The 12,232-nt window shown below is 40.1% G+C and overlaps 1 protein-coding gene across 3 annotated transcripts in view; it reads right to left on the reverse strand.

Moving 5' to 3' along the window:
- Positions 1-12,232, reverse strand: part of ROCK2 (Rho associated coiled-coil containing protein kinase 2) — a 107,287-nt gene that overhangs the window by 50,247 nt on the left and 44,808 nt on the right. For all 3 annotated transcript variants that reach the window (XM_039569627.1, XM_010393315.4, XM_019282147.2), the window contains one exon: positions 5,613-5,713. In XM_039569627.1, the coding sequence (XP_039425561.1) occupies positions 5,613-5,678 (66 nt within the window). In that variant the 5' untranslated portion in view covers positions 5,679-5,713. The remainder of the gene's footprint in view (positions 1-5,612; positions 5,714-12,232) is intronic.

Genomic DNA, 12,232 nt, shown 5'->3' on the forward strand with positions numbered 1-12,232 from the left:
TTGAAGCTTTGTAGTGTATTTAGTAGTTTACAATTCCTAAAGTCACTGTGCACTCTTGCCTAGGTGCAGTTAGAGTAGCTGCCTTCATTTAAAAGAACCACTGTCTCCCACTACTTGGGGAAAAAAATTCTTGGAAATCAGCACAGCCTGAAGGAAGCTCATGTACAGGACAGGCAAAGTAAAGAGGAGTGGGGGGCACAAAATCACAGTCTGTACACCTCTTGAAATAGTGCCAATAGGTTATTGGCTAAATGATTTCTTGAGAAAATTTCAAGGTAGGTTCTTTCTCTGTACAAAAATCCCAGAAGCAAAGCAATAACAAATATACTGGCACATCCAGAGAGTGAGTGTGATTTGGCACACCTTGCAGGTGAGCAGACCTACCGCTGACAGTCCTCCTTCTATAAGCACCATGGCCCCTGGAGTCGGCCTTTTTAGCTGCTAGTCACTGTGCTCTTTACCCAGAGCTATATTTGTACATACAGATATTGGCTCATACAGCAGATTATTCATGTATTAAACTGTCATGATGTTTCAATTTCTTCCAACTGTTAAAATGAACTGCCAAATTTAAACTGCAGCTCACCAGAGTAACTCTCAAAATAGGTAGGAAAATCCCTTCATGCCATTACACTGAGTAACATGGCCTCGTTTAACTCACGAAAATGCATTTAGAAAAAATAATTTCCCTCTGCTTCAACAATCTAATACTTTCAATAAACAAGTACACACAAAAGGCATGCATAATTTCCACAGCATTCACATGGCAAGACAATCAGTAGGCACAGAAAATAACACATCCATTTGAAGTTATCAGATTGAGTACGTAGTGTTGGTAATGGTACTGTCTCTTTTATGATTCAGAAAAAAAATTAATATCCTAGAATGGAGTTTTGAAACAAACTCTAAGACTTTAAGTAATTACAGGTACCCTAAAATACTTAATAAAGCCATAAGGAATGACTACAGATAGGGTATCAAAGCTCATGGCCTGACAAATTTTCAGGTAATAAAACGTAACTGCTTTATCTGCTTTACTACAGAACTGTACATCAGCAGTGGGTGGGGAACTAAACCTAATAAACAAAGCACTTAATGAAGAAAAATAAACTAGCATCTGTTTAGGCAGGCCATGACAACCACTGGTTTGCTACACTATGAAATCAGACAGTAAAGACTGTCACCCAGACCATCCTGTAGTACCCAAACACAAGAAAGCGTTAACTCTGCTTTAGTTTTGTCTTCCAGTACATGACCAGGTCAGTCTGCTGTGTCACTGCAACGTTATAGTCCTTCGTGGTTAGACCTGTGTTGGGGTTTTAGGAGTTCTCCTTTTGTTTTCTTTTTCTCTTAAAGAATTTTCCCCATACACGTTGCCAGGGGGACAAATTACTGGGTGCTTTAGAAAAACAAAAGACCTGGCCACAGGGGGAGGGGTCCAACCGTAGTACTCTCTTTCACCTGGGCTTGTGGGCTGTTAGTTCCCTGCGTTTGGACAGAGAGAGAGGCTGGAAGGAATTCGTCAACACTGCAGGTTTCTGGGTTTTCTTTTTCCAGCTTCCTGCCTTCTACCAGAGAAACCCTGGGATTCCCAAGCCCGCCTTGCCCTGCCCCCGCCATTGCTTTGAGCCCTCGCTACTCTGTAGCCCCGCACGCCCTGCCTGCCCAGACCTCCGGGGTTCCCGCTGCAGCTCCGCAGTTCGATACATCTCGTCTGCCACCTGGGATTTGTGCTCGTCCCTGCCGTTCCAGCCTGCTGTTCCTGAGGGTCCGGCCGGACACCGGGATCAGCTGCCCAGGGCTTTGTGAAGCTCCTTTGTCCCATCCCTTCCCGGGATCCCAGGGCACCGGTGCCGCGTGCTCCCCGAGCTCGCTCCGGAGCGCCCCCTGCAGCCGCGGGGGAACCATCGCACCTGCCCTGCTCACCGGGAGCCGCCAGCGCCCCTGCCGGCTGCGAGCGGAACTGCACCCGAGGGGAAAGGGCCTGACAGCCGAGAAGGCTGGGACTGGGTTTGTGGTTCTGTCTGCTGTTACTGCTGTAGTTATTGTTGTTTGTTTGACTGGTTATACACATATAGATATATAACAGTAAAGAACTGTTATTCTTATTCCTCATATCTTTGCCTAAAAGCCCCTTAATTTCAAAATTATAATAATTCGGAGGGAAGGGGGTTGCATTTTGTTTTTCATTTCAAGGGACACTCCTGCCTTCCTTGGCAGACACCTGTCTTTCAAACCAAGACAACCTGGGAGAAGGAACTATGGATAAGTTTCAATTTCAAATCAAGAGGATTTTTCCACAAGTGAAAACAAACAAGAGGTACTCAGGATGTGCTTTTCATAAATTACTATTTCTGCATAAACCAGAAGTAACATATTAAGCATCATAATTCAATTTTTCTGTCTGCCCTAGACACCAACACATTTATTCACAGCACTGCATAAGAGAAGAAGTGATCTGGCAGCTGGCAATTGTTTTCTTAGCTTTTCCCATCATTACAGACCCAGCAAAACCAGAGCTCAAGTGTAGAGTTTAATACTTCTGGATTTATAAAGAAATTGTTTCTCCACCGAAGTCAGATGCTCAGACCAGAGTCATCTGATCTCTCTTTACTGGACTATTTTTTAAATTTTTTGGAGGGGAGAGGAAGAGGAAAAATCTTTTTAGAAAAAAAAACTAGCTGTAAGACAACAGTAGAGAATGAGTTTCACTTTCTTGACAGGATCTGGAAAGCTGATTGCTTCACACCACTTCTTTAACAAGAAAATGCTATACTGCAGCAGAAGACTCAGGGAAAACAAAATTAAATGAAGGAGGTCATAGCTGACTATTTTATGCTGCAAATGTAGATTACAAGCCAAGAAATGAGCATACTAATATAACCATTACAAGCATATAATAAATATTTGCGCTACAATACCTATGCATAACAACACATACTGATAACACAACAGTCATTAATTTAACTCACGTACTTAATCACAGGTTATTTATGGTTCTTTCTGTATTTAATCCCCACTGAAGCAAATTTCTATTTTGATAACAGAAAGTGTTGCAAAATATTTTCATTACTGCAAATCCATCATCTGCAACAGTGGTGTTAACATTTTGAATGGAGTAGAAATAGATATAGCTTAGCTCAATAGTTTAAACTTGTACCATACCTTGTGAGGCAAAAAATCGAGGTATGTATGTCCACATCACCAGCTAATATTAGTTCAGATCTGCAGTTGTATTTACTAGCCCACTGCTTTTCAGCTGTAAGACTGCATAACATGATGATTTCTACTTGTATTTTTACATTTCAGAAAAAGCGTTCTTTTAAATTGATATGAAGTACAGAAGAGCTCTATATGAACACATAGAAGTTCCCTTACAATACCAAGAATTCTTGCTTTTTTTGAAGTGCTTATTCAAAAAAAAAAAAAAAAAACCAAACCCATGACAACAATGAAACCCAAACCCCATCATTGTATGACCAGGTTACTAAGCATTTTGTCATTACATTTGAATGGTCAGGCAAATGAAAAATGAAGTTTGTCTTCAGATCCCTCAAAGTGTCCAAATGCAATATGTATACTACAAAAAAATCATCTCTTCTTAAAAATTTCAATTGTGAATGACACGGTCAGTTAAGAAAAAGAGTTTCCAGAACACATCAGGAACTTCTATTTGAAATGAAATGTTAAAAAGAAAATATAAAATAATTTAGAAAACCCCTTCTGTTCTTAAGAAATACACATATGAAGACAATGTATTTTCATTTTTGAAGCACATCAAAAATATAATCCTCCTGGATGCTTCCAGCAAGTATGTGAGTGTGACATCTAAAAATGGCACATGACTTCTGTTATTGGGACAGAACTCTTTTTCATCTCCCACCCCCTCAACAAATGGATGAGGAACTCTGCTCCTTACAACTTGATTTTTCACTGACTTCACATGCAAGTGCACAAGGAATGTCTCTATTCACTGCTACATGTGGATTACTGGAAAGATACAAATATCTAACAGAAGACTTTAAAATAAACCATTTGACGTGACTGTCATTGAAAAGACATAGAGTAGACTGCTTTCTTACAAACACCCTGCAGCAGCCCCTTCACAACAAAAGTCAGGTTCTGATGAAGTTTTTGGTTTTGTTTTTAATTTCTTGCCAACAGGGACATCAAATCATATAAGGATACATAATGATTCTTTAAAGTCTTGTTAGAAAATGAGGATTTTTGGAAATACTCCACTCCATACTTCATTCACTCTTCTGGATGAAAACAAAACGTAAATGACCGTGATAGTAACAGGAAAGAGGGTGCTACATTCTCATGTTACCAGACTTGGATGAAGGTGTCTTAAAAAATGACAAAGATGAATAAAAATTGCTGATTAGATGTTGTTATCTGCCACAATAATCATATCTAAATTTGCAAATTACCCATGAGTCATGCAAATAATATTAGGCTAGTCACAGGGGTTTTTTTATTGTTCCAACAAATTTCACCAACACTAATATGGAAAATACCAAGAATTTTATAAATTATACACACTGTGTACCTCCTATAAGCCCTTCACAGCTTAGCTTTTACCACATTCCTCAACAAAACTGCAACACATCTTTTTATTTCCCAAAATGGTTATACACTACAAGACAATATGATTTTCCCAGCTTCCTAGTGCAAAATTACCACAGAACAGTAAAATGCGTGTTCCACGTCAACAAGTAGAAGCAAAAGGGTAATTTTTGTTACCTTGTGGTAACAAGACAACAAGCCTCAATTGCAGGAAATTACTTGCTCCCCTTTCCATTACTTGCTCCACACCTCTCTTTCTCTAAAAATGCTCACACAGAAAATCAGGTAACTGGTGCACAGTTATCTGTTAGCTCATAATAACTTGTCCCTAATGTTTGCATTCTAGATTCTATCTGGCACTTACATCCAATGCTTATTTCAAAACTGATATATCAATCCATCTTATACATACGGTCACATTTTTGTGCCATTTATCACATAGTAGTACTTGGAAGTCCTGGAAAAACCAAAATTAAATGAAAATTAGACTATGTGTGATACACCAAGTTACTTTGTGTAGTTTGATTACCTTTTTTTAATAACAGAATTTCTCTGCAATAGAAATTTTAAAAGTAATCCCATTCATACTTTCGATATTATAGTTCATACAATGTTGAGGGGACGATGTCAAGAAAAGAATCTTTTACAAATCCTGTGAGTTAAATCACTTAAATACAATACAAAGCACCACAATGATAAGAACAAAACAAAAATCTTTTGTCGCAGTGTTTGCTTGCTCTTTTGTAGGTTTCAGATATTATTATACAGTGATATTTTTGGCCAAAAAGATTTAGAATTGCCATGAACTGCCTTTTTTATTTTGATCAAAGGATAGCAAACTGATTCCTGAGTTCTTCCCTTCCTATCCATCATGTTTTAAACTCAGATTTACTGTTTACTACGTACAGAAACGATCTCACAATACAATGAAAATTACACTTGTTCTTTTTAAGTATGAATTTTAAAAGATAAAACATGAAGATTGAGGAAGGTTTTGGCTAATGCTGTTAATCTGTCTAAACATTAAATAATTACATTCTTACCAGCTGTACTTCTCCAAAAGCCCCTCTTCCAATCACCTTAACAACGTCATAGTCTTCAGCTTTCATTTGTAAAGCTCGGATTTTTTCCACAATCTTCTCATCTAAAACAAATAAAACAGAAGTTGTGATAATGCTTGTATTAACACAAGAATTTTAGCTATTCACTTAGAGTAAAAGTAAGCTAATTTTATTCAAATGTTTAGAGTCTTTTTGGTAATTCTTGAAATCTGCAGTAACTATTAATATCCTCTTTCATTATTCTTTGGAAACCATTAACCCTCTACCTTTAGCTGTAACAACCGAAATGTCTTTCACATTTTGCCGACTCTCATTTCACACCTCTAATAATCACTCATGAGCTTATGGGAAGACTCTGCTCTTCAAGAGAGCCAGAGATGCCTATCTGGAATTTGCAATCATTCCTCGCTACCCGCTGTGCTCTCAGGATCCACTGACACTCCACTGATAATGCTGAGGTGAAGTACGTGGTACGCAAAAAACACTGAAGGTGCAACCTGCTCCTACACACCTGGAGGGTTCAACAGCAGCCAAGTGGCAAGGAATGTAACTCAGTAAACCTTCACATACAACTGCAGATCACGCAAAGATCTGGCTGCACATCCACTCATCCATTCTATACGAAACATTGATTCAAGTTTACATATGCGTATGTAACTGCTGGCCATCTCAAAGTGCTTTTTTGGTGTTCAGCGCATGTGTAGTTCTACACTGCTTAAAATTAAGTCTACAATGCTCTGTTCAGCACTCTGCAGATAAGCTCTACCTGTCAGTATGTGTCTTATCAGTAGTTACGAGAATCTGTAAAAGGGAAAACAGTGAAAATCTGATCTCTGACAAGTTTGAAAAGCACACGAGGTCCTAGACACTTTAATTTTGTAAATGAAGCATGTTATGAATGCATTCCTGGTGAATGAATAGAATTTATGAATAGAATTTATTCCTAAATAAAATCTATTCTTATTATGAGGACAAAAGATAATGGAACCAATTAATGGAATCCATAATACTGGAGGTAATCTTAGGCATGACAAGCCCCTGCACATGCTTAGAGGAAGAACAAAACAAAGCAAAACAGGTGGCTGGAGCAAGAACTACCAGGGAAGAGCATGAAATTGTATGAAAAGCTCTGGATGCTTATACTCAGAAAGGGGTAGAGGTGTATATTGTGAGATCCCTGTTTAGGGTCAAATACCATGGAATTTTATCCCTAGAAAGGCATTAAACAGGATCTCAGATCTGAATGCAGGGGAAAAAAATGATCAGAGATAGTTAATCCAGTATGACATTAAAGACGACATGGTCTAAGGGAGTTAATGATAAGAACATCTAGTAAATAGCTTAACCATTCCTACACATTCACGAAGAGCAGCTTGGCAGCCTACAAGCAATCCAGGAGATGCCTGACCATCAGGAACATTTCTTCCAAACAAGCAACAAGCCAAATCAGGGAAGCACTCTGATTTATTACTCACAAACAAGAAGAAACTGGCTCAGCAAGACAAAGTCTGTGGCAGACTTGGCAGAAGCAACTGTGAGATGGTGGAATTTAAGGCTGAAACAGACCTGAAGAAGGAAAATAGCAGACCTTGGACTTCAGGAGAACAGACTATGGCTTGTTTAGAAAACTCACCGGCAGGATCCTGTGAAAAGCTGCATTGAAGGGCAGAGGAGTGGGTTGATCTTCAAAGAAGACATGTTCATAGCGCAAGAAAAGTCTGTTCTAGTTAGCTAGAAATTGAGCAGGAATGGCATAGAGCCAGTCTGGATAAATGGGCAACCTCTGCCTCAACTCTAGCACAAAAGGTAAAGGTTTGGAACATGGAAGCTGAGATGGGTTACCAGACAAAGATGAAATTAGGAAAGCCAAGCTCAGCTGGACTGAAACTAGCCAGGATTATGAAGGGAAACAAGAGCTTCTATAAATACATTGGCAATAAAAGAATGAGGGAAATATGGTCCCACTGCTCTCAGCGAGGTAGGTGATCTAGTACTAGGGACATGGAGAAGATCAAGGCAGTTAATGTCTTTTTTGCTTCACTTCACTCTCAAGCCCTGCTCAGAGGCCTCCCAGCTCCTCGAAGCCAACAGCAGAGTGTGGGGCAGCACAGTATCACACTAGAGAAGTTAAGAGTTAAAGACTAGTGAAGCATACACCAGGTCATGAGACAACACAGGATGCATCCAAGTGTGCTGAAGAAACCAGTCAAGACCATTACCAGGCTGTTCTCTATCAGCTTTGAAAGGTCATGGTAACTTGGGAAGGTGATGACTGGCAAAGGGCAAATGTCATGTCCATGTTCTAAAAGGGCAACAAGAAAGCTACAGGGTGGAACAGCAGCCTGACCACACTGCCCAAGATGATCATGAAACAAAATCCTTCTGGAATCCACTTCCAAGTACATGATGCACATGGAACGATAAGGACAGCCAGAATGGATCTAAAAAGGACAAACTGTTTGACAAACCTGATTTCCTCCAATGATGAGATGTCTGTCTTGGTGGACAAAGGGAAAGCAATACATTTCCTTGACTGTAGCATGACTTCCAACTTTGAGCATCTCAAAGTATCTTTGTAGCCAAACCAGGCTGACATGGATTGCACAGAGGAATTACCAGGTGAGTGAAAAAGTTGCTGGAGTCACAGCTACTGGTTTTAAGTTCAAAGCTGATACACTGGAGGGCAGGGTGGCTTCTACAAGTGACCCAGACAGGATGAGTAATGAGCTGAGAGGAAACTCAGAGTTCAACAATTGCAAGTGAGGAGTCCTGTAGCTGGGATGGAACAGCACCACATGACAGAACAGGATGCACTCACCAGCTAGAAGGCACCATGACAAAGAGGACCTGACATCCCTGGTGGATAACAAGCCAAGCAGAAAGGAATGAGGAGCCAGCCTTCGCACTGACCATGCAAGTATGTGTTGGTAAATGCACAGCCAGTAGGTTGAGGGAACTAGATTTCCTCCTCTATTTGTCATTTGGGAAACCATATGTGAAATGTTATGACTAACTTTGGGGTCCTCAGTGCACAAAAAATACCGAAACATTCCTTAGCTTCATGGAAGGCCACCAAGATGCTTCACATGGTGCTCAAGAGAAGCTGCGAGAACAGGAATTCTTCAGGATGGATAAATGGTTGGCTTCAACAGAAGTTGAAGTGAGGCTTTACTTCTAAGGTGTACAAAGTGAAAGGACATGAGTCAACAGACGAGATACAAGAAAACCTATTTTGTAGGAAAGAAATAGTAAGAATTGGGGAAAGGTGCAGACTGTCAACTGGAGCTGCAAAACCTCCATCTTTGGAAATTCTCAAAATTCAACTGCGCAAGTACTGAACAATCTGATACAACATCAAAATTGGTTTGAGTTTTAGCAGAGAATTGGACCAGCTGGCCTCCAGAGACCCTTCTTAATCTGTGGAACACAAAAATGCAACTGTAAGTTTCTTCTGAGGAAAAGACTGGATGTGACAGGGAAGGGGAGAAATTAATGCTAACAATGAGGGAATGGTCTGCTAGTAAAGTTGTAAGGACAGAGGCAATTAAAACCTCCAAAAGTAAACAAATTTGCTACATTTAGTGTACTAGTAAGACCAAAGTAATTCAGTGTGTCAACAGGAAAAGGAGTTGAAAGAATTGTGATGTTGTTTCTATACTGAATCATGAAAGCCTAGACCAAAAGCATAGGAAAGCAACAGTGCTTCACCCACACCAACTTTATTATTTTTGTTAATAATGTGAATTAATTTTGCAGACTGAGAAGGGAATACTGTGTTTGAAAGTTAACTGCAGATAAGAAGCCCTGGCACTAGACAAGGAGGATAAATACAAATTCACAGGCAGCAGTAGAGAAAGAACATCAGCAAACTTCAAGTCACAGAGAAGGTTCAGGTACATGTTTGAATACAGTGTTACATCTCATGAGACATAGGAGTGACATGAGTTTATTTTAAATGTTTCTGAGATGTTTCAATGTTTTCAGATAAGTGAAATGAGACAGCAGGGATTTAAACACATTAAAAAGTAGTGTGTAGTTTTACACGGCTCAATTTCTGAGCAGAAACTCACAGGAATACTTCTGTAGAAGGTAGAAACTCTAAACAAAGTTACTACAGCTCCAGCGAAACTCTTCAAGCATTAAATAGTGCAAATAAGTGATGAAAAACCCAAAAACATATGAAACAACCACGCTGAGAATGGAGAAATCCTACTTGCTTTGCTAAAAGATAGAATAGAATAGAAGAATAGAACAGAACAGAACAGAGCCCTTTCAGCTGGAAGGGACCCACGGTGACCATTGCTCCAACTGCCTGACTGCCAGTTAAAAGTTGTTAAGGGTGGTGTCCAAATGCCTCTTAAACACTGACAGGCTCTGGCCATTGACTGTCTCTCAAGGAAGCCTGTTCCAGTGTTTGACCACTCTCACAGTGAAGAAATGCTTCATGATGTCTAGTCTGAACCTCCCCTGGTGCAGCTTTGGACCATTCCCATATGTCCCATCACTGAATCCCAGGAAGAAGAGCTCAGCACTTCCATTTTCCCCCTCTTTAAAGAGCAATGAGGCCACCCCTCCTAACTCCTTTAACTAAAATTTAATAATCTCAGTTAATAATAATACCACAAAGGGATGCAAGTGTTGTGAAGGTATCAGTTACACAGATGGATTGTCTATTTTGGCATAATATCTTACAGATATGGAACAGATAATCAGTGCATGGAACTAATCTGAAACAAAAATCTGGGATGCAAGAAGCCAAGTTTATGACCCTGAAGCCACAGCATAATTGCAACATAGTGGATTGTAAGATTTAGTTCATGTATCACATAATGTGATCTAATTCAGGGTGCAGGAGATCTTTCCAACAGTAGTGTTCTAGTAGTGGTCTAAATTTTCAGATTTTACACAGATGAGTTTGCAAATTTTGGTATGTGTATGCACACATCTCATGAATTTGCACAGCACAAAGCCCAGCAGAAGAAAAATATTATGTTTAAAGGAAGGCATTAATGGACTCCCCAGCCCAGGATGCAACGGAATCTTATAGAAATATTGTGACATTTGAGTGAAAGTCCTAAGACATGACAATACCATCATTTATTACTAAGTTTTCTTAGGAATGCTAGATACAAAGAGTGTTTAAAGACAGCTTTTGATTTTTTATTTGAAAATGGCACTATAACCTTTAAACAAATGAAGTTTCACTTTCTGAAAGGGCAGTGTTTGGATCAGTCAGTGACGGCTGGCTGATCCACATTCTGAGTAAGAATGTGGCTGAAGGTTGCAAATGCTTGTGAGAAAGGAAAAAATACCTGTCTAGGACAGTAAAGGGGGATGGGGGGGAGGGAAAAAACCCCAAACTTTTCTGCCTTTTAAAGTAAAAAAAAATTCATATGCAGGCTATTTTCTTTAAAAAAAAGAATGTGTATCAAGCAGTTCTGGGGAGTGTATATATGAGGAATAAAATCGCAAGGGAGTGCAATTTTACCCCCATAGATCAGACACAGTCAATGAGTGCTGCTACGGAGTACATTAAGTCAAAAGTTGCTGCCCTAGGCAGAAGTCCAGCCAGAAGTTAAACTGAAGTACAGCCAGGAAGTGCTGCAATCCCTCAGCTGAACAAAACCAAACAGAAAGCACAACAGAAAGACCAAAGTAATTAGGGATGCATCCATAGTGTCTGGTCAAAGAAGAAGGTGTGCAGAAGAAGCTTCTGGAGACCTTGCAGAATCAGGCGGAACTGGAAGGTACAGCTCCAGACAGGGTAATGCTTCCTCCCTCAGAGAAACAAAAGGGGGACATGAGAAGTATGTTCTCTTGCACAGATGGAAAAGAGCAGAACACAGGGAAACAGAAAGCAGCAGCCCTGTGGCTTGCAGAGAACACATCCCTAACATAATCAAAATAAGCCTGATGGCAGGACTGAATTGCTTTGTATCTACTAAGTACCCAAAAGGCAATGTGGTTAATGACACTGACATATAACTTGTTTATACATCTAAGACACTGTCTTACACACTCTGCTTAGGAAAGTTGGTTATTTGATACCTCTTCCATCCCTACTCTTACCAGAACAATATCATTAAGAATGGAACTGGAGCCCAACCTGCTGAGGCAACTGCAAAGACCTGGCAGGGAGCTGCTTTAGAGAAGCCAAGAGAAAACCAGAGGAGCAATTAGCTCTTAACTCAGTGGAAGTTCTACAGTGCACTAAATTTCTAAGATTCTTCTTAGCCTCTGACATTTCATCAGTGCTGCTGACAGGAAGCCCAGAGCACACAAAGCTGCAGCCCCGGGAGGCACTCACACCACACCGGATAACGCATTCCTGCTGGTAACCATATGGCTGGGCAGGATTCAGCAACTTCAAATGACATAACAAAATGCAAGGGAAGGAACCAGAACTGTTAATTTTGCAAGAAATTATCTTAACAGATAAATCTTCCAAGTAAGCAGTGTCTGCTTGGAGAAGAAAACAGCCAAAGGAACTTTTCAGGGGGTTTATTCCTGGAGTCTAGAAAAACTGGTGCACAGGTGCCACATCTGTACTAGAAGTCCCTTCCACTGTAAGTACGCCCATTGTCACTACACTCTACAAGTCT

The sequence above is a fragment of the Corvus cornix genome, chromosome 3 (assembly GCF_000738735.6).
Source record: "Corvus cornix cornix isolate S_Up_H32 chromosome 3, ASM73873v5, whole genome shotgun sequence".
Taxonomy (NCBI): domain Eukaryota; kingdom Metazoa; phylum Chordata; class Aves; order Passeriformes; family Corvidae; genus Corvus; species Corvus cornix.